At 41.1% G+C, this 23,065-nt stretch overlaps 2 protein-coding genes across 2 annotated transcripts in view; one reads left to right on the top strand and one right to left on the bottom strand.

Moving 5' to 3' along the window:
• The window catches only part of LOC310990402 (carbonic anhydrase-related protein 10-like), a gene marked incomplete at both ends in the record, with an annotated part of 246,495 nt that overhangs the window by 173,108 nt on the left and 50,322 nt on the right, over positions 1–23,065 (top strand). The window lies entirely within an intron of this gene.
• On the bottom strand, positions 16,624–21,711 carry LOC310989749 (apoptosis regulator BAX-like; the record flags this gene model as incomplete). The annotated part of the gene is made up of 6 exons (XM_083976896.1): positions 21,579–21,711; positions 21,388–21,418; positions 19,193–19,351; positions 18,958–19,096; positions 18,524–18,628; positions 16,624–16,761 (listed from the first exon to the last, which is right to left on the bottom strand). The coding sequence occupies exons 1-6, from the start codon at positions 21,604–21,606 to the stop codon at positions 16,624–16,626; spliced, it is 600 nt and encodes a 199-aa protein (XP_083833022.1). The 5' UTR covers positions 21,607–21,711.

The raw sequence follows: 23,065 nt of genomic DNA on the forward strand, positions 1-23,065 counted from the left end.
TACTGGGTCCCATGTTTTATCAAACGTATCCCCTCTATCTTCATTGTAGAATCTCAGTCTCTCCAGATGTAAAGTATTTGACAATTCTCCCAACCATAAATTATAAGTAGGCACAGAGTCCATTTTCCACACTTGTAAAATCAGCTTTTTAGCGATCACCATCCCAAACTGAACTGCTCTTCTTTCAAATGTATTAACAGAAGAAAGGACACTTGTGGCCCCTAGAATAGCCACCAGAGGGTTGGGTGCCAGATTTTTACCAAAAGCCTTAGAAAAACACTCAAAAATACATTTCCAAAATAAATAAAGTTTACTACATGCCCAGAATGAATGTGCTAGAGTTCCTATCGAAGATTTACATCGGTTACATGTTGGAGGGACATCTGGATAAAATGTATGTAGCTTCACTTGCGAGTAATGGAGTCTGTGGAGCACTTTATACTGTATTAGGTTGTGGAGTCAGAATTGTTTTAATGACTTTTTTTGTTTTGGCAAACATTTGCAAATCATTGAAACTCAGTAATGAATTGCAGTTATTTACATTTACTTATTATAGGCATAAGAACAATGATGACTCATTTTACTACTTATTTGCATTTTCAGAATTTTTCCTTTCTCTGTATTATGCTCTATTAGACCATTGGAAGAATTCTCTCAGAATTTAATAGAGGGTATGCGTTTACGTCACGTTGCTCTGGGACACGCCGCTTTTGTTTGGACTGATTGGCAAAACAAACCTCCCTCCACGTGGTGAAGGAGCGGTGGACACAGCAAAACCGGGTAAAATATGTAGCATCAAAACAAACTGAGGTCAGAAGGACTCGACAATGATCCGTAGCAGCTCCCCAAAACCATCTGGTCCACGGACACTGACATGTTGCCAGAACTCATTAAATTACTTGAAAATTAATTCAATCAGCCGTTAGATTTAAACAGAAACTAAAGCTTCTGCCCTCCTCCTTCAGTATCTACATGTCTGATACGGTCACATTGTTTATGTTGTGTGTTTTAATCAATCCTGTAACACACAGTGTGACCGCGGTACCGGCAGAGTGACAGACAGGATCATTGTTACTGTGCAGAGGGACGAGATTACAGCTGTTACTGTCCTGACAGTGACTCCCAACACTTAAACCTGAGTTGCTTCTATACTGAAAAACTCTGACCAGTCAAACTGTAGGATGTGTTAGAGAACTAATTCATCTGTCCAACCATCAGAACTACGACACCTGAAACTGTAAACACAGCTGATTGATCGAAAAAAAAATGACCACTCGCGTGAATTTACTTTCCGTCATTGAAAACAGGTTCTTGAATGTAACTTGGTCAAAATAAGACGTATCCTCAAGATCTTTAGCAGTTCTGTTAGAAGATGCATGCTGTACATGCTGACCAAGTTACAGATTTGTGAGAAAAACGCTTTGTTACTTTCGTCGATTTTAAACTTTGGCGGCTCTGCCACTCGTCTTTTTGCCACTTACTGAGTGTTCCACAGCGACTTCTGAGTACCATGACGTCAAGTGCATAACCTCTATACAAGTAACATTTAATAATATTTGTACTGTAAAATGTCATGTTTCAGTTCCTGTCAAATATCCTAATACAGTATTGTCACAGGGTTTTTTTAAATGATGAAATTATAGTTTCATGTCTCATTATGATACAGTACTACTAACTAACACCCTGCTTTTGCTATATAGCTGACGTTCGTGCTGACAACCAAGTGTTTTTCCACTTTGTGCAACTTGTCCACTCTCATGGACAACCAGCTATGAGATACCGCTGATGCGCGTTCCAGTGGCAGTTTTCCATCAAGCAGTCTCTGCATTTCCCTCTAAAACAACTCTGTCTGGTAACGTTGTGTTATTATCTCATAGCGTGGTGAATGTGCAGCTCACAACTTGTCCACCAGAGCGTTGTGGAGTTGTTGGATTGTGTATTTGATGAGTTAGATGAGGGAAACCAAGAAATCCCATTAGCCTCCGTAGCGTAGCTCTGAGCAGCTCACAGCTCTGCTCCGCCGTTCTAAAAATAGCTTGCACCGACAATTAAAGGTAAAGAACCTACTGCTATGACTATAGGGATTATGGCAATGGGCCAATTTGCCAAAATGTTGAACTATCCCTTTAAAGCTATCTAGAGAAATAAGGTGATCAAGTTGCAGACAGTTCTGTGAGTTATTCCACTTCTGAGGGGCATAGAATTGAAAGGCAGTCTTCCCCAATTCTCTCCTGATTCTAGGAATGTTTAAAGGGATAGTTCAACATTTTGACAAATTGGCCCACTGCCATAATCCCTATAGTTTTAGAAGTAGGTTTGTTACCTTTAATTGACAGTGCAAGTTATTTCAGCCCCCCGACGGGAATGCGCATCAGCGGTTTTGCATGAATTTACCATTACCTACTTTTACATTTCGGTTTTGGCAAAATGTTAAACTATCCCTTTAATCCCATTAGTGCTCAGTCAGCTGAGCCATGTGCAACCTTTGATCTTTTAGGATGGAAGAAGCTTTATCAAGAATAAGCTCACGTCTTCCTTCTTGTTTCTACTTCAACATACTAACCCAGCTGTCATTCACTGTGCTACTGGCTCTGTAGGTCGGTGCTATCCAGAGGTTGCGCTAGACTTTTTCGTCGCCGGTCATTTTGACTGACGGGGTCATAAAAATTCCGTCATAATCTATTTTTACCGGTCACTTTAATTTTTTAAAAATGATAATAATGCCATATTCAATAGCATTCAATTTTAATTCATGTTTAATTCATATCAAGTCCAAACAAATTGAACAGAGTATGCTCCGGAGCAGAGTCTGCGTCAGAGCACATCTAACCGTGGGTCAGTCAGTGAATGCGGGGGTCACTTTCTGCCACTCAACATCTAAATACAACGTAAATACCTGATGATGACATCAGTTTTCTGTCAACAATCAACATGCTAACCCATATGTTATACCAAAACATCCAAAGGAGCACGTTTTCACATAGACATCGCATAGTGCACTGGCGTTAGCTCTCTCTCTCTCTCTCTGTGCCTCTCATTTCTCTTTTACGCACGCACGCACGCAGCCATTGCGCATCACTGAAACAACTGAAGCTATAGACCACACAGCCAGATGCAGCACAAATTCAGACAGGACCAAACCCCACTCAGCTTAACGTGTTATAAACAATGCCACGGCGGGCAAAATACATTAAAAGAAGGCTTAACGTTACCTTTAGAAGAGTTGTGCGCGGCGAGTGTGTGAAACGGTGATGTCCTACCCCACCGCTCTACCTGTACCGAGACACACCGCTGTGTAGCTACAGCTACGTAACTTAACAGCTGACTACTGTCGGTCCCTCGGACACTGCAGCTGAATCTCGCCCGTTAAATCATTATCGACCGTCATATTTGCACTGACACGACTCCCATCAACATTTAATCCACTTGAAGGAGTTTGAATACTGCGGGGAAGCTTTCTGTCTTCTTCTCTGTTGTTGGTGTTTGTGTGGCAGCACTAACAGCGCCACACACGCTCCACACAGGCCTGGGGTATGTACTACAGCGTTTTCTACTGAGCGCACCAGCCAGCTGTGAGTTTTTCTTTTTTAATCTAATTCTCACCGTAGTGACTTTGTGACATTGTATAGCCTATGTTTTATATCGTCATCCACCGCTCCATTTATTGATTATCCGCCGGCTTCATTGTAAACAAATGCACATGGCCAGACAGCCATGGGTGTGAATTGCAATCTGTCAAAATGACGGATGGCCTCAAAATTTTTCCGTCACCGTTTTAAAAAAACGGTCAATGACGGAAAATATCCGGTTAACGCGACCCCTGGTGCTATCAGTCCTTTTCAGATGGATGGTTATTAATAGCCAGTCAACAGCTTAACACCACTATGCAGTTTGTTATTTGTCAACTTGTGACCCACACAATTCTGAAAAAAGTCGTCAAACTTCATTTCCATGTGACGCGGTGACAGAGTGACCTTCACATTCAGAGCAAAGAGATTCTCCAGGAAGGCAGGATAAGACGGATACCACCGTCTTCACAAAGACTTTGAAGCAGCACGCTGACATTTTACTAATGGTTTAGACGCTACATGTGTGTATGCATGTATGTGTGTGTATGTTTGACAGTTCATTAGTCATATCCTATCTCATGAACTGCCCCAGTACACACACACACACGCACAAAAAACCATGACATGACATGCACACACCCACTGGTGTCACACAGCAATTGATCCGTGATGACAATCTCTCATTAACTGACCCAGAGACAATTTGAATTTCTTTATTAAATTTAGTTTAATTCTGATGTGGCATTAAATGATAATCTACAGAGAGGTCTGTTAGAGGAGAGGCTGAGTTTCAAGGCCGAGAGACAAATGACAGTTTGTGTGTTTGTAATTAGTGACTCTGTTACTTTTGCGTCATCCATTTGATCTGGTTTGAACTTCGCTTTGAAGAGTGTGTGAGTGTGCTAATGATCCAGATCTTAGCTCTGCAATAAATTTAAATTTATATAAAACAAAACCATTTTTTCAGGGTTGTTCATCCAGCACGTCTGCCAGAAAACATTCCCATCTACATTATGACTTCCCAGAAGCACTGATGGAAGCAGCACTTGGTTGTAGACATTTGAAGACATTGTCCAGGTACAACAGTTGTTGAGATGTGAATTTCCTGACACATTAGCATCGTTGGGCAGGTTACTTTAAAAGTAATTAAAGCCCCGGTACGGAGCTTTTAACTGGATACGCAAAAGTCTCTGGTTTCTGCTGATGTGTCTCTGTTACCTACAACAGCAAATAAGCCCATCAGGGTGAAGCTATTTCTAAGTCGTCTAATTCTAGACCTCTGGAAGGCATGGTCGGGTCGGACCACTGACGAAACCATACCAATAGATACATTACGCTGCTAAAAAAAAAAAAGATGTTTCCAAAACAAATCTACACGCGCCGGCCAGACAAACGTCTTCATGACAGTGGGAAATGCAGTCTTCATTCTGCCGCTTTCGTCCACAGGGGGCCGCCAAAATAAACACTAAATGAAAAGTCTGTACAGGGGCTTTAATTTAAAAAAAAGTAATTAATAGTTACTCATTACTCTCCCCAAAAAGTAACTGAGTTACTACATTATAAATGTAACTAATTACTAGGAAAAGTAGCCTAACTATTGCATTAGTTTTTAAAATAAAGTGCTGAAATATGTCAAATTACTTGGACTTCTCCCCCTAAATCTAACCCCCGTTTATCTGGAACTAACCAACTCATTCAGTATTCCTCCGCACAGGCATGCTCCCGACGTGCTGTATCACTGTACAGCCTGCCTGTGCGGAGGAATACTGAATGAGTTGGTTAGTTCCAGATAAACAGCTTTTTTCCAATCAGTAAAAAAATTGTATATAACGAAGGAAACAGTAACTTTTTTGATTGTTATTGAAAAAAGTAGCGTTGTGTAGCAGTTACTTTATAACAGCACATTAGTAACTGTTCTGGTTTCTACTGAGCTGAACATCATCATCATCATCACAGCAATACAAATCAGAGCCAATCTGAAGTTTGAAGGGAGCAGATCTGATGTTGACCTCTGTGGATGCAATCAGACACTTTGCCAGCAAATAAATTACAATTAGATGGATAATGAGAAAGTCAGTCATGTGCTCTACCAGATATCTTTACCCACTTTGGGTAGAGGATGTAGTATTCAGTGACCTTATGAACTAGTGAGGGATCATGGAGGTTATCTTTACCACCACTGCCCGGGTTGCAGCTTCTCCTGAGTAATAAACATCACTTCTATTGTTTCTCTTGTGATCCAGATGTTCAGGAGGTTTTTACTGTAAGCCCAGTAATCTTGAGAGGTCTGCTCCTCTGGACCAGGGGATTAACCATAGCGCTGACTAAAGCAGTGTGGTGATGAAGAGTCAGTGTTTCACCAAGACTCTGTGGTAGACGAGGTGCTGGGAGCTGAGCTACTGCTCATTTCCGCTCATCTTTTTTTCCTTTGGTAACTTCAGATCCAAATGTCTGATAACTAAAATCCTTCATCTTCTTAATATATGCAGTTGAAAATGAGCAAGGTGTAAAAAAAAAAAAAAAAAAAAAAAAGTCTTAGAAATGTGGCTTTAATCTGGATAACAGTCATTTTTGAGCTACTGGCAGACAACCACAACACTGACGCAGGTGCATGTAGGATATGATGTCAGTCACAGAGAGCAAATGAAACGTACTGTCACCAGGGGTAAAATCACACACCTCTGTGCTTTGACAAGTGATTGAAACATTTGGGAAAATGTGGGAATTAAATTTGACAAAATATGTTGTTTAGCTGTTGAAATGTGGGAATGTTTCACTTCAAAGCACTGAGGTTCTCCTGTTCCCTTTGTATGAGGTCCGATTCAAACCGATTCCTAATACGTATTTCACTGAAGTGGAATCACACCCGCATACAAATGAAAGCTTTCTGGTACCTTAGAATGAGTTGTTACAAGTCGTTACAAATACATACAGTAAGTGGGCGACGCACCAAACCGAGGCAGCCATTTTTTACGTTGAGTGGCAGCGTGACCGTAGGTAACCATAGAAACTCAGCGGAGCTGTGGGCTCGGCCTGTTAAAACTGTCACCACTGTGTAGTGTGAGGAAGGACGACGGCACTGGTGTTGCATTCAGGTGCAGTCAGGCAGACGGCCGTCGGGAAACCAACCAGATGTCATTTTACTCGAGGAGAGAAAGACGGTAAAACGTGGGTCAGGTAAACAATACGACATCACCATGACAACATATTGTCAGGCCTGTATTGTTTTGCCTCGTGCTGGTGGATCACTTGTTTACATAGACGCTTGTTTATCCTGTTACATGCAGTGTCTGTTGTCTGTCTGACATCTGCCCCATTTCAGGTGAATGCAACATCAAGAATACATTCTGATATGCAACCGCACCGCTAGATGGGGGGAATTCCTACATATTATACCTTTAAAACATATGAAGCATATAAATAATCACAGGAAAAACTAACAGGAGTCATGTGTTTTTCCACTTTGTGCTTCTAAAGCGCAGTGGAGACGAAAGAGGAGGAGGTATAAGTGAAAATAGATTCAGATCGGTTTGACTTGAGTGACAAGAATGAATGTCAAGAGAGGACCAGGTGAGATAAAGTGAGAAAAAGACAGAGCGAGTAGACCGTCTGAGAGGAAGCAGTGATTAGGGAGAAGAGAGAAGCAGAGTGAAGTGGAGAGTAGGACGGAGCGGTAACGAGTCACAAGGCTGGCAGAGACGAGAGGGGAGAAAAGAAAGGTAAGAGAATGAGAGTAGATGGAAGTCGACAGAGACGAACATGGGGTCATTCAAACAGGGAATTAATCATTTTGACAGCCTATTTGCCTCCTCGCTCTGCCTTTTACACACACACACACACACAACACACACACACACTCATGCACACACATGCACGCATACATTACATCCTCAAAAGAGCCACAGCAGAGTTAGACATCGATGTTTCAGTGAGTGTTGTATTAACACAGTTCACATCTGCTCAACTGGCCCATTGTTGCTGTCTAGTTCTAGGTTGGTGGACCAATCAGAAGAGAGAAGGCTGTGAGCCTCTACTCTTATTGGTTGGCCGTTTTATGAGCAATCCAATAAAAAATATTGCAGATATCTTGTCTGCACTTAAAGGTACATTGTGTAGGAATTCCTCCCATCTAGCGTTGTGGTTGTAGATCACAAGCAACTCAAACGTATTTTTCATGCTGCATTCACGTGAAATCGGTTAGACGGCAGACGGACGACAGCCGCTGCACGTAACGGCATAAACAAGCCTCTATGTAAACAAGTGGTCCGTCAGCACGAGGCAAAACAATACACGTGACAATATGTTGTCATGGTGATGTGGTATTGTTTTACCGGCTTTCTCTGGACTTCTGTGACTAAAATGACATCTGGTTTGTTACCGATGGCCGTCTGCCCGACTGCAGGTGAATGCAGCATCAGTGTAACGCTCCATTCCTCCTCACTGCGTTACCGCGGTGACTTTTCACAGACGCCACCTCCACCTGAGCCGACAGCTCCGGTGTCTCCGCTGAGTTTCCGTGGTTTCCTACCGTCACGCTGCCATGGCGACACCACATGGCAGCCAGCACCGAGCTTACCCGCTCCATGTAGATATGAATGATATGAACGGCTCATTCAGAGCTGAAAGGAACACTTCACTTTGTTGATGGGGGGGATTACTGGTTAATGAAAAACAGACTTTTGAACCAAATAATCGATTTTCATGAATAGATAACAGAAGAAGTTACACAATTTCCCTTTAAGGCAGGATCAGAATACAAGAATTCAAGCCGATTTTCACACGATTTTGTCGCGCCGACGGAAAATCTAGCATGTTAGAATTTTTTTTAATTTCTTTACCTAGTTTGACATCTATGGCATGAACCTTGATGTTGACCAATAGGATGACAGAGTGCTCTGACCCATTGTTTACACACAGTGAAGCTCGCTTCATGTACGCACTGAAAGTTAATGGTTTTGAGGTTTACACATTTGTAAACATTCCTCATGTTCTCTCTGAAGAACAGACAGTCATGTTGTCCTGACCCAGGAATGGGCCCACCATCGCTTTTTTTCCCTTTTCTTTTTCATATCTGAGCAAAAACCGCGAGCATCACACACAGTTTGTTGGAGCGCCTCCCTGATGACCTATGAACTCAGGCAGGGTCATCATCAGTCGTGGACGATGGTTGGTCGGGGTGATACTTGTAGTGCTGCCAGTTATCCCGACCCCAGACTGGAGCATAGTCCTTGCTCACGGTGCAAGCTGCTCTACCAGGTGAGCTATACCTGTTATACCTTGACAGCTACACCGAGCTGTCAAGCCTTTCACCTCTGAGCCAGATGCAGAGCGGGGCGGGAGCTTGTAGCACTAGTGCCCTCCCCTGGAGCTGTGACACGTCAGCTCCAGTCTCCCTGAAACTGCCAGTTTGCGTCTGCCATTGGTTCACAGCAGTTTGAAGGCAGAAAAACTCAGAAATGCAATTTTGCACTTCCTTTTCTGCTGATATGTGCTCTAACACAAGAAAAATGCCACAGGAACATGTGAAAAGCACGAAAAACACGATTTTCATGGAAGGGGGTCTTTAAAGCTCAGTTTCTGAATACAGGCTGTGTGCATGGAACATGGAGATCCACCTTTACACTATATGGGACCTTAACAATTGCAGTATTTTGAAGTTCTGCCCTAAAATGTATACAACTACACAGTATACAGTAGTACACAGACCACACAGTAACTTCACACATTATTATATTATAGCCTACTGTATTTTTTATATAGATTTTCACTCCTACCTCTTCAGCACTTTTGGCATGCACTTATTTTGCTTCCTTTATTACCCAGGCCCATGAACATTCTTTCTCTGGTTTTTGTGACAACAGAGAATATAAATAAAGGGTAAAAGGGCTTTTATGTACAGCCTTTATAAGTACCTTACATTCTGCCTCCTATTCACACACTGGTGACCTGACACCAAGAGCAGCTTGCTCCCTGGACACACCACTTTGACAGGGTTAAGGTTAGACTGGGGGTCAAAGCAAGAAGACCTCATGAAAAAAAAACCCCAAAAGAGTCAAATTCAGATTTCAAAGAGTGCATCGTGGGATAGGATCATCCAACAAATGACCTCATCTGTCAGCCCATAAGACCTCATGTTTACACCTCTTGGTTGGTTTGTAATAAGAAGGATAAAAGCTACCTTCTTTTTCTTTGGCCTGGACCAAATTAAATGAACTCCGGGTGAGAAAGATACTTTATCTTTCATCCAGTGGAGCTCTTCAGCAAAGCTGTGAGGTCAGCAGCAGCTCTTCCATTCACTTCATGGTGTGATGTGCCCTATATTGAGTCTCTCTGCACAAATGAAATTCTTAAATTACTGGCAGGAAATCAATTCTGCCCACAGGATGTGTAGCTTTAAAGAAAATGATTAACAAGAACATTCAAGGTCTTCTGCTGCTACATTACTACAGTATATGGCTGTTTTACACATTTTAACTTTGAAGAAAATGTAACTTTGGATGGAAATATAATATATTAAGGTGAATATGGTCAAATGAGTCGGAGGATGTTTATGTGGCGATAGTTTAAAAGATTCATTCAATTAGACTTATGTATTGCCACTGGCTTGTAATGTGACCAACCAAATCTAATCCAATCTCTGATTTCAGATATCAGCTCAGAGTTAAACTATCTGCTGCCATTAAAAATAAACAGACCCATTTTTCATCAGTTGGTGGAAAAAAAAGAGAGAAAAGCCTGCGAGACTGTACGACCCAAAGACCAAGAGACTCTGCCGACCTATAAACTTTCAACTGACGGCCCATGAGGCATTTCCACGTCTCAACTCTGTGGGAAACAGCTGTTTGAAGCTGTCTGGCCTGGAAACTTTTCAAGGCCACAAATACCCAGAATGCAGTAGATTCAGAGCGCATTGATGTGTCCATTGTATGAATAGTGCAGATAGAAGCTAAGGCCAGTGTTTGATGATGGAAAACCTATACAATTTTTGTTATTGCGGCACAGTCAGTCCAATATATAAACAAGTATATAACCTGTAGTAAAGTGTCAGAGCTGTTTAAAAGGCTAATGAAGAATTTATATTGTCATATCATTTGAAATGGGCCAGACCTCCATAAACAGGAAGTTATGAAGTGTGCTATATTAAAGGAGTTTCTCTTTCCTACGGCTGCCAAGTGCTGCTAGAGGTAGGAACTGTTAGATTTCTCTCTATAATAGTTTTTTAAATAATGTTTGTTTTGATTTGGCACTACTAAATGAAAATTGATTTGAATTGAAACAATATGCAAAAACTACTTCCCTGATTTCACCTGCTCTCAATGCAGAGGCTGGTAATCAATGCTGCTTAGTTGCAGCGTCATTTACACCTGCATTATAAAACACAATATGATATTGTACACATGAAACAGACACTGTTATTACTAAAAACTGTATATTACAAATATGAATTTTTTGAATTTGAAATTTGGTTATTTCGGTCATACAACACCAACATCAAAATCAACCATTCTGTGTGAACAATTTAGCCAACACATATTATACACAATTGCAACCATACACACACACACACAAAAAAAAGAAAGTATCATAGTGACCGAAAAAGGAATAGGCTGAAGCCCAAGGCTTATATTTGCCTATCCTTTACACTCTATGAAATTAAATTACCTAGAATGTCAACAATCCAGAATAATAAAATGAAAGTAATAATTACTGTATTTTATAATTTTTCATTATTTTACATGTCAGGCTTTCTTAAAACTCAACAAAGAACTACATGTCTTCAACTCATCACTGAGCTTATTCCACATTGAAACACATTTGTATTTTACATTAGTTCTCACTTTACACATTTCAAAAAATTTTCAAAAATCAATTAAATTATAGTTTCCTTTTCTCAATTTTGAAGCAACAAGCACATTTCAAAATAAAAGCATTCACATAAAACCAAGCAAAGAAACAAACACACAAAAACAGGATTGAAAACATGATGACATCTTCTGATTACAAATAAATGATGAATTAATTAGGACATGGAACACTGGAGTCACTTGCACATGTACTGTGTCTGTGTGCACAGCTGACAGTAGCAGCAACACAACAGACACGCAGCCAATGAGAACACACACACACATATACAAGCACGGCAACAGCAGCAGGTCAGTGACGCAGCTGCCACGCACATACAACACAGACTGTGTGTTCCCAGACATAGAACTATAAATATGAGAAAAATAATTAATAGGCCTACTACATGTGACATGTTCCCTTCCAAATCTAATTTACACCCTGTGTTTCCCAATACTTGAAGTGTCATGTCCACATACTCCTCTATAATCTAATGCAGTTTGTCTCATTTGAACTCGTCCTTGGCCAGAATTAGGACGTGTAAAATGTAGTTTTACAGCGTATCACATCACAAATACAACAAATCACGGCGCCGAAAAAAGAAGCAGTAAACATCTTTTTGAAGTGCGGCTTCGCCTCGTAAGAGATGCTCAGCCCCGCAGCATTGTGTGTCTCTCTCTTCATCACGAGTGTGTAGCTGGGATTGGTTGGAAATGATCAACCTCCAGCAGCATAAAGCTGTAAAAGAGCAAGCAAAGCAGAGCTATCTGCTCACATTCCTCTGTTGGGATAATTAAACCCACAGAGGGATAGCCACAGAGCTTGTCTCTAATAGACACCGACAAAGCAGAGGACTTAAATTAAAACCTTGGCCCCCACGTGTGCTCATTGGGGCTGCATGCATTATGCAGCGGCCTATTACAGCCCTCGCCCAGGTGGGATTCATCACTTTTCCTCTTAAATATTAGCATTTCATTTTCCTTACTGGTTCTCGCAGGAGCTGGAGCTCTTCCTAACTTCTTTACCTCAACCTTTTCCCTCTTTTTCAAACTATTCTCTCTCCACTTTTCCATCATATCCTCCTGTCTTTTCATCATCATTATTCTGTGCTTTCTGCTAATGCTCCTACCCTCGCTCTCTCTCTCCTACTGCTAATTGTTTGACTGACTGAAAACCAATTCTGTGTTTGTCAGTATCTGTTTCTCTTTCAATTAATTCTTTTCATGAGATGTTATTGTGTTTTGGGCTTTGGGTATTTCTCTTATTTTTGACACCTAATTAAAACAATAATCTATCACATTAATAAAAAGTAGTTCCACTCCCTCCCATCAGTTTCTTGAAGTTCAGTAGAAGATCCATGTAACTATATCTGCATCGTGATGACTTCCTGTCCAGCTCACTAGCTACTCACTGCCCAGAAAGAATCAAACATGTAGCCTATAAACTAGACAAATTGTGTTGATCTTTTGCTGATAAACCTCGATTATATTTCACTGAATATTTCAACCTCATCCTCTCTTTTCTCTCTTGTTTTTAAAGGTACATTGTGTAACTTCTCCTGTTATCTATTCAGGAAAATCGATTATTTGGTTCAAAAGTCTGTTTTTCATTAATCAGTAATCCCCCCCATCAACAAAGTGTGTTCCTTTCAGCTCTGAATTAGCCGTTCATATCATTCATATCTCCATGGAGCGGGTAAGCTCGGTGCTGCTGCCATGTGGTGTCTCCATGTTTTTACGTTCAGTGGCAGCGTGACGGTAGGAAACCACGGAAACTCAGCGGAGACACCGGAGCTGTCGGCTCAGGTGGAGGTGGCGTCTGTGAAAAGTCACCGCGGTAACGCAGTGAGGAGGAATGGAGCGTTACACTGATGCTGCATTCACCTGCTGTCGGGCAGACGGCCGTCGGTAACAAACCAGATGTCATTTTAGTCACAGAAGTCCAGAGAAAGCCGGTAAAACGTGGGTCAGGTAAACAATACGACATCGCCATGACAACATATTGTCACGTGTATTGTTTTGCCTCATGCTGACGGACCATAGAAGCTTGTTTATGCCTTTACGTGCAGCGGCTGTCCTCCGTCTGCCGTCTGCCCAATTTCACGTGAATGCAGCATGAAAAATACGACTGAGTTGCTTGTGATATACAACCACAACGCTAGATGGGAGGAATTCCTACACAATGTAGGCTACCTTTAAATTTGTCTTTGGCAGGTGAACTGTCATTTTCTTCTAATAACTAAAACAACAGCTGATAAATGACATAACTAATTGAGTTAAAAGGAAAATTTAGTATGGGCTATTGAATACAGTATATTATCCATTAGATATGTCTTTTGTGTCTATGACATCCCCGCAAGATGAATTTATAGATTAAAGCTGTGTTTGTACCACAAGAACTGTAATTGATTGTGGACTGGAAAAGTAGAGACTAAAAGTTGGTAATAGTCCAGATAGAAATAAATGAATAGTGGAAAATGAGGTTTTAACAGTGGATAGACATAGACTGTTTATAATGGATGAGGCTCTGTGGTGTCAAGAGCAGGTCGGAGCTCAGAGTGAGCTGCTCCACTGCACCTGACTCTGCCCAACTCCAGGCTAGACAAAGAGACAGGGTACACGTCTTTAAAGGGATACGCCAACATTTTTTTTTTTAAACGTATCTTGCCTCACTCCCGAGTCCATGACAAGCTGATAGACACCATCCTTTCGACTGTGCGTGCACTAACAAGGGAGCTGGCGCACAGCTGATTAGCTTAGCTCAAAAACGCCGGACATCTATGGGTAATGGTAGCCTGCCTCCTCCTAAAGTCATCAGAACTTTTCAGCAGCTCTAAACGGACCGATCTTCGTCTCAGAGCTGACAAAACTCTCCGGTAAGGCATCTTGAGCGGTCAAATGCCGGTAACGGGACGAGATCGGAGGGTTCAAGCAAAGACGGTTTATTTTAGTTGAAGCTAGCTACATCGAGGGTAGGTTAGCTTCCTATTTCAAAGTAAAAGCATTTCTGTATGTAAAGGGCAACGGGTGTTTTATTTTGTGAAAGTAACTGGAAGTGCGTTGGTCACAACGGCTAGCTTGAGTAGCGCCGAATTGTTCAAACAAAATTGTAAACAGCTGGTATTTAGACTAATTAACGACACACTGCTGATCTAAACGGCTACTTTCTCATCTAAAAATGTTTGAAAAGTGATATACAGAGTTTAGAGCTAACATGAAATCAACTTCGGCGCTACTAAAGCTAGCTGTTGTGACCAATGCATTTCCGGTTACTTCCGGTTAACGTTGCTTTCACAAAATAAAACACCCGTTGCCCTTTCCACACAGTGCTTTTACTTATAGGAGCACTCTAACCTACCCTTGATGTAGCTAGCTTCAACCAAAATAAACCGTCTTTGCTTGAACCCTCCCTTTTGACCGATCTCGTCCCGTTACCGGCATTTGACCGCTCAAGATGCCTTACCGGAGAGTTTTGTCAGCTCTGAGACGAAGATCAGTCCGTTTAGAGTTGTTGAAGAGTGTTTCTGATGACTTTAGGAGGAGGCAGGATACCATTACCCATAGATGTCCGGCGTTTTTGAGCTAAGCTAATCAGCTGTGCGCCAGCTCCCTTGTTACTGCACGCACAGTCAAAAGGATGGTGTCTATCAGCTTGTCATGGACTCGGGAGTGAGGCAAGATACGTAATTTAAATTTTTTTTGGCGTATCCCTTTAAGCACACAGTCAACAACTGCCCACAACAATTTGAGTTACTGTAAAGATTCACCTTTGATACATTTGCCATGAAGAGAGTCTATGGGGACTGAGTCACTGTTGCAGTGCTGAGTCAGACTCTAGTGGTCAGTAGAGGAACTGCAGTTTTTCACAATTCTGTGTTGGCTCTATTTTTTCAGTCATAAGGAAATACATATCACAATTCTATTATGACATCTACAGTATCCAGATTAATTTAATCAAGAAATTCAGAAAACTATTGACAGAAACTCCAAAGATTTTACTTGCGCTTTACCCATCATGCAACTGTTGTGTCCTCTTTGGAATTGTTCATTCTGAGAATAAAACTAAAATTATATCATTAGGGTTCTCCAGGTTTAGGCCTGAGTTGTAGCTCTATATAGGAAAGACTGTGTTATCAACTGGAAGAGTGAAGAGTGTGAAAGGTGTGGATGTTAACCAGGTGAGGAGTGTCCAGGGACAAGAGCTGCACTGTGGAAAATGATGTTTGCTTGTACCTCAAAGGGCTTCCAGTTGGTAATTTTTCCTGCTGTTTCTGGGAGTAGAATAGGCTTTTCTGGTTAATTTGGTATTGTCTTATTCATAGGGCATGTTCTGTTGAAACATTGGTCGATTAATTAAAGCAGATATCAGCTTCACGGCCGTTTCGGCTAATGCTGCGTTCAAGGCAGGCTTTTGAAACCGTAAGTTACAGCTTCAAGTCACAACTACGACTTGGTAGCGTTCCAGGTAACCCGTAGCTCGTGTTTTTACCATCCTGTTGTCTGTGAAAGTTCCCTATAACGGCCACTCGTAACTTCCGACCCGTGAACTCGTACCAGATCGAACTGGTATGACTTCACAGGAAGGAAAAACACAAAGTACGAGTTTCTTTGAACGCACCATGAGTTAGCAGCCCCCGCCCTTGTCAGGCATCAATTGGTCCTCGTGCTACGTCACCACATTCACGCGCATCCCTTGGCTGCACACACAGCCCTTCATGCCGTTCTCTCTCCTCATTGGATAACACTTGTATCCCACAAGGAAAATTTTCTCCTCGGGTTACAGCAGAGCAGAGTGACGGAGAGACTCGTGTTTAGGCTGAAATACTTCATGTACGTGATTGCTGACGGAAAATAGGACTATTTAGGACTTATATTAACAAAAACATTCCACTGATATCTGCTTTAACAGTCGATTAGGGAAAGAAGGCAAAGTTTGAGGAGAAAAGTTAATTTGATATCTAGAAATCAGGAGTGCTCAGATCTTTTTCTATAATAAAATTATTAGTTTTCAAGGTTTACATAGATAACATTAGGAAAGTACAAATGTAGAGTGTGTATGTGTGTACTGTATGTGTGAGATACATTTAGATATTAGACAAGACAGAATCTGGACAGTGATAAGCCTTCACTTAAATATTTTAATAAAATGTACCTGAGGACATTACACATTATCATCATTATTTGTGTGTATAGCTGTGAATGTGAGCCACAAGTCATCTGGCCAGTTTCCAGGTGATGACACTTCCAAGAGCCAGGCCAGCAACAAAGATGATGACAAGAGGTGCTGTGTGAAACTTTGTGAATGGCACAGTCTGCATGGTCACCATAGCCAGCTCTGAGAAACTGTTGATCTGTGGACATGAAGACAGACGCACAATTCAGAAAAAAAAGTTTCCCAATTGTGTTCATTGTCCAATTTACAACATGTTATAAATGAAAACACAAGACTCTAGATCAGGGATCTCCAACCTTTTTTCCTCTGAGAGCTACTTTTCAAAATGAAGATGACTGGGAGCTACTCATGTTTTGTAACATTAATTCTTTACATTCCTAAAACAAAACTGTTTCCTACTCTGCATGAAAATAGTATGTTTTTAGCCTCTATCATACTGATAACTGAAATGATTACTTTCAGGTATTGTCCCTCCATTAAATATGAAAGGAGGCTGAAAATCACAGGACATGTCTGTTCTGATGATACAAGTCAGTGGTCCTGAAATGTGTGTTTCTCTTCTATAGTCCACATTCTACATCTGGGGGCAGAGCACCATGGGAAACATTAGGGGAGAAACAGCTGGACAGGGAACTGGGATTTGACACAACACCCACAAACACTGCTGTAGGAGAAGCAGGTCCATGGAGCTGATTGGTCGATTCTTATCACATGACATGCAGTGCACTTGCTGCCTCCCAAAAAGTTGAGATTTTTCCTCTGTGCCATGGACATGCATGAATAACAGGCGCAACGCACCGTCTGCATGCCGCTATGGCTTCGCTTTGGTTGTAAACATGCATGATACATGTGTATTGGGAAAATACACTCTTAGAGGTTTTTCCTTATATGGTCTGTACTCTATTTTAGCTTTTCTCTGTACATTCTATGTAAAGCTGTTACAAGGGTTCAAGTCTATGTATGGTAAAACCTTGAAATGTATGTTTAGTGTTGTGACACTTTACAACCCCCCGTGGCTGTTTTTGTTACACTCAGCACGGTGCCAGACCATCTAGGGGGAACAGCTGTCAGGAAGTGACGTATGTACTGACAGGTGTTCAAGTGATGTGAGGTGTATATAAGCAAGTTCTGTGTCAGAGACAGTGCGCATCTTTCCACCTGGTGACTTAACTGTTGCTGTTCGGGAACGCCCACTTGCAAGTGAATAAACTGGCAAGACGTTCATCTTGTTTGCGAGTACTCAGTTTGTGAAAGTTCCCACTACACATGTTACATCTGAACGGCCCTGTGCACGCAGACACGCTCCAACCAAGGCCGCCATAGGCAGGGAAAATCCTGGATATAAGGTGCAGGTTTGCCGAGTGACCAATCAAGTTTTCATATTCATGTATGATTCATTAATCCTTTGGCGAGCTACTCATCAGTGCCATTTTACCTGAGAGAAATTGATGCTACAGGCCTTTTCCTTCCACTAATCTCAACACTGCACATCAGTGTTGAAGTCAGTGATGGATATGACAGTCCCATAATCAAGGCAAAATATCTATATCACTCCTGGTGGTTGACTGTGGTATAGGTGATAGGTACGGGCCACTGTAAATAAATAAAAAAGTGAGTTCTAATTTAAGAGTCAGAAATCTGACTTTCTTCTCAAAGTCTGAGTTTAAACTCAGAATTCTTTTTTCTCAGAGAGAAAAAGTCAAAATTCTGAGTTTCAAGTCAGAATTCTGAGAAAAAAGTCAGAACTCACTTTTCTTTTTCTTTTTTAACAGTGGCTCTTCCACATAAAATCAGCTAGCTGCTGTTTCAAGGATATGAGTATGAGAGTTTTTCATATTGGCCTTTCATTTGGTTTGGGCAGTGGGCAGAAACACTTCAGCAGTGCACCTCAGTCTAATAATGGTAGGTTGCAGTATTTTAGTATTTTGACTACTACATACCCATCCTCCATGGTTCCCAATCCAGCTCAAGAGTTTGTCTTTGAAGTAATTCACAGTCCACGTCAGGATGTTCTTCACTAACTCGGGGCAATTAATTTCCACCAACTGAGGGACATACAAACGCAAGGTTTACAGAGTTAAACATTTTGCACATAAAACACTATAGAAAATGCCTTACTGCCAGACTTAATTAACATGGTTGTAACTTTAGTTTCAACTCTCAGACCTGTGTGGAGTGATGAGGAAACTGTAACCTTCCTTACATTGGACATGACACAAACAGAAACAGAACGTTACTTGTAGTAGCAGTAGGGGCATTACTGAAATATCATGTCCAATGCTTTCAGCATTCACACTAATTATGTTTGTATAACTGACTTTTTTATATCCACTGTAAAATAACAATAAATGGAGGAAAACTTATGACCCATCACCCTGACAGCCAGCTTCCCAGCAGCATAGAAGAGCACAGCGATCTTCTCCCAGGTGATCCCATGTTCAAACACTTGACGTGCCACTTTTGCAAATCTTTCACTCACGGAACCGGGGGCCTTTGCCACCCCATCTAATGCACTGCAACAGAGAGAGTTTAGGTTTAATTAACATGTAATGCAACCTTTAAGTGTTCTACCATTAGCTCTACCATGACAAAGCAGATGAGAGACTCACTGTTGGAACTCTTGGTCGCCCTGCATTCTGTCACCAACAATGCGGATCAAATTAACTAGCTGGTTCACCACCTTTTTCTCCTGAGGCTCCACTTCGACAGACGGTGGTATGAGGGGTTGAATGTCTGAAGATACATTCTTCAGCTCCTCCTTTACTATCCTGAAACAGAACAGAGGTTTGAAGCTACAGCCCGTTCCCTTAGGAAGGAAATCCTCAGTATCAGTATCATCAATCCAGACAAAGAGGGTTATGTTTTGACTGTCCATCCCATTCTAAGCAGAATGATACTGATATCTCAATAGTATTTTGACTGAACTCCTTCAAATTTGGCACAAATTTTCATTTGGAAGGATGAGAAGATTAGATTAGATTTAAGTTGTCAAAGGTCAAGGTCACAGTGACGACAGAAAGCAGCAATAGAGCTTATTTTACAACTGAAGGCTGTGCATATTCTAGATGAAGCCTCTTGGAAGAGAGGTGAAACGTCTTCCCAGACAAATAACTAAGTCCAGTTGCTTTCGATTTAACCTCCTTTGAGAGTTTACAACTGAACCTTTTTTTTTTAAAGAAAAAATATTTTAAAACCACTTATTTTACAAAAGGAAATTTATTTTACTTCATTTACATAGATTACAGATATTTTACAATAACAATGTAGCATGAATGGGTGATGTTTTTCCAGTTGGTCCTGGTTCAGTTTCACCAATTTTTCTAATGCAGTATAAATTTCATGTATGCTGTGTAGGTAGACAAAATTGGTTGGCTTTCACATTTAAAGGTACAGTATGTAAGAAATCTAAAGCAACTGGCCGTAAAATCATCCTAATATGTCCCAGAGACTCAGGAATAATGTTCATATAACATGATGAACTCACCAACAACAATAGTAGCCTACAGCCAGAGTATTCGCATTAAAAATCTTTTTTTGCAGACTGCAAATCATGTTTATGTTTTGAATTTACGTGTTTACATGTTGCACCACCTAGCCCTCTCTCCCAGTCACGGCGGCGTCAGTGGCATTTCAGCCTCCAGTCTGGTCCACTGAGCTGCTGCTACGGCTGGGCGAAAAAATGAGATCGCTGTGTTTTGAATTTGACTGCAGTAACCGTTTTTGGCCACATTCTTACATATTGCACCTTTAACTGGAAGAGCAAGGGGTAAACAGAACTGATAATAGTTATGGGAACCATACAATCTTATCAGTTGCCATCCTTAAAGGGATAGTTCACCCAAAATTCAAATTTCACTCATTATCTACTCACCCTCATGTCGACTAAGAGCTGTGAGAATTTTCAGAGTCCTCCGTTCCTTCTCTGAGTTACGGGGGGGTCCATGCAGCAGTATTTGTCCATATAATGGTTGTCAATGGATACCAACTGTCTTCGTCCAAAAAGACACACCAAAAAACATCCAAATGCCTCCATACTGCTCGTCTGTAATGTCCCTCTTGTATTGAAGCCCCGACATGAGAAATTGTTCCGCCGGTCAGTGCAAATCACGCGAGATTTGCACTGACACAGGAAGAGCAGTGAACCGAGACACTGGGAGCTTCCGCTACAAACAAGCTTAAAATATAGACTTTTCAGAACAATTTCTCATGTCGGGGCTTCAATACAAGAGGGACATTACAGACGAGCAGTATTTGGATGTTTTTTGGTGTGTCACCATTGACAACCATTATATGGACAAATACTGCTGCACGGAACCCCCGTAACTCAGAGAAGGAACGGAGGACTCTGAAAATTCTCACAGCTCTTAGTCGACATGAGGGTGAGTAGATAATGTGTGGAATTTGAATTTTGGGTGAACTATCCCTTTAACTGTGACAGATGTAGCTGTTGGGTGGTGCCAGTGACAATCTACCTCCAGTGCGTCACCCTCAGATTTCACAATGATAGTCAAAATGAAACTCAACTAAGAGCTAAAAACACACACACACACACACACACACACACACACACACACACACACACACACACACACACACACACACACGCACGCACACACACACAGAAGGAAGGGTGTCTTCATTTTAGTTGTATTTTCTCTTAAAACCTGCTTGGTCAAAGTAAGGAAAAGATTTTGTCACAGTAGAAGGTGATAAAGCTGATTTAACCTACTGTCATTTGAGTAATTACATCAGCTCTAATATAATAACTGGATTAATTTAAAATGAATAAACAATGAAAACTTACTCGTTGATCAGTGTTTCTCCTATTCTCTCATCTGTGGAGAACCAGCAACATCAGTATCTTGTAAAACAAGGTGCAAGATTTCCATAGCTGCATACTCTCTTTGTGGATGTTGTCACAGTTCCTCCTCCCGGCAGGCGCAGGCTATAGAAAGTTATGCATTTACATCTGTTGAGATAAGTTATGAGACTTACCCGACATGCCGTTTCCCCCACACGCCATGGTTTAAAGAAAAAAACCTAACAACAAATGGCAGTATCAAGTAAAACCAGAGGCTAATGAGAGACACAAAGTAAAGTCAGCAGACTTTTCTAACTCAACACTTCTGATACAACTCAGAGAAATATAGAAAGTGAAAGTGATTCTGAGTCAAATGAGTATGGTTACTCAGCAGCATGGGGCAGAACAGGAAGAACATTTCTATTGAAGTTGCTTACCTTGGCGCATACGCTGAAAACATTCCTGGCTTCTTACAGTGGGATTTATCCTTTAAAGGATAGAGTCTTCATAACCAAAGTACAGGGAATTTCTCGACCAACTTAATTTCTCATTACAAAGCTGTTGATCAGATGCTTTTTAACTTCATATGGAGAAATCATACACAAAATAGAGTAATTATGAGACCAACCACCCTGATTAATACATTTAAGATTAATTGGGCTTAAAACATGACTAAAAACCCTACCTCAATTTGGAACTGTATTGCCCATTACATTTCTTCTCATTTTGGAGGCCTGCATGTTATTTTAAATTGTAAACAAACTCCCTGCCAGACGGTCCCTGTTCCATAAACAGGTCCGCTTAGCCTTACACTACTCACAAAAAGTTTGGGATATTAGACTTTTGGGTTAAATGTAAAAGGTTGATGCTAAAGTGATATTATATCATGAAAGGAGGGCATTTAAGCTTTGACATTTACAGTAACTGGAAGAGCAAGGGGTCAACATAACTGATAATGGTTATGGGAACCATAATATCTTATCCATATAACCATAATATCTTATCATGAAAGGACGGCAGAACTGATAATGGTTATGGGAAACATAATATCTTATCCATATAACCATAATATCTTATCATGAAAGGCAGCTTGGGTGATTAACCCTTCAAAATCTGGTCACCATCAGGAAACCAATGTCTTGATTTTCAACTGCCACTTCTGACAGTGTGTGTAGAGCAGAAGTGCATTTCCTGTTCTATTTCAACCGTCTGCAGTCTGAAGCAGAAACTTGTTTAGCCTAATCAACCTGTTGAGGAATAAACAAAAACTTATTTTAGCCTTTTGGAATTTTGACAATGTCAGAAATACCAATACTTTATTTTTCCACTTCAAATTCAAATTCTATAATTTATTGCTGGAATTTAGCAAGAGCATACAATCACAGTTAAATCATGGTGGTTACACTATCAAACTCTTAATCCTGATTCTAAGGAATGAACCTAAACCAATTTTTGGGGTAGGATTCTGGGTTTCCGGCACTGAACTCTGCATAAATTCATTACAACTTCACCAACAGGAATATTGTACTCTGTCCAGCAAGTTACAATAAACCCACAAAGAGGAACCAGTCGCTTGGTACCAAACACATAAATCTCTGGGTAAAACTCTACTCCAGCAGCAGGGGGAGTGAAGGTTCTCATTTCTTCTTTCTCTCCATCTGCTGCCGATCATTGGAGGTCC

Source organism: Trachurus trachurus, assembly GCF_905171665.1.
Source record: "Trachurus trachurus genome assembly, chromosome: 8".
Taxonomy (NCBI): domain Eukaryota; kingdom Metazoa; phylum Chordata; class Actinopteri; order Carangiformes; family Carangidae; genus Trachurus; species Trachurus trachurus.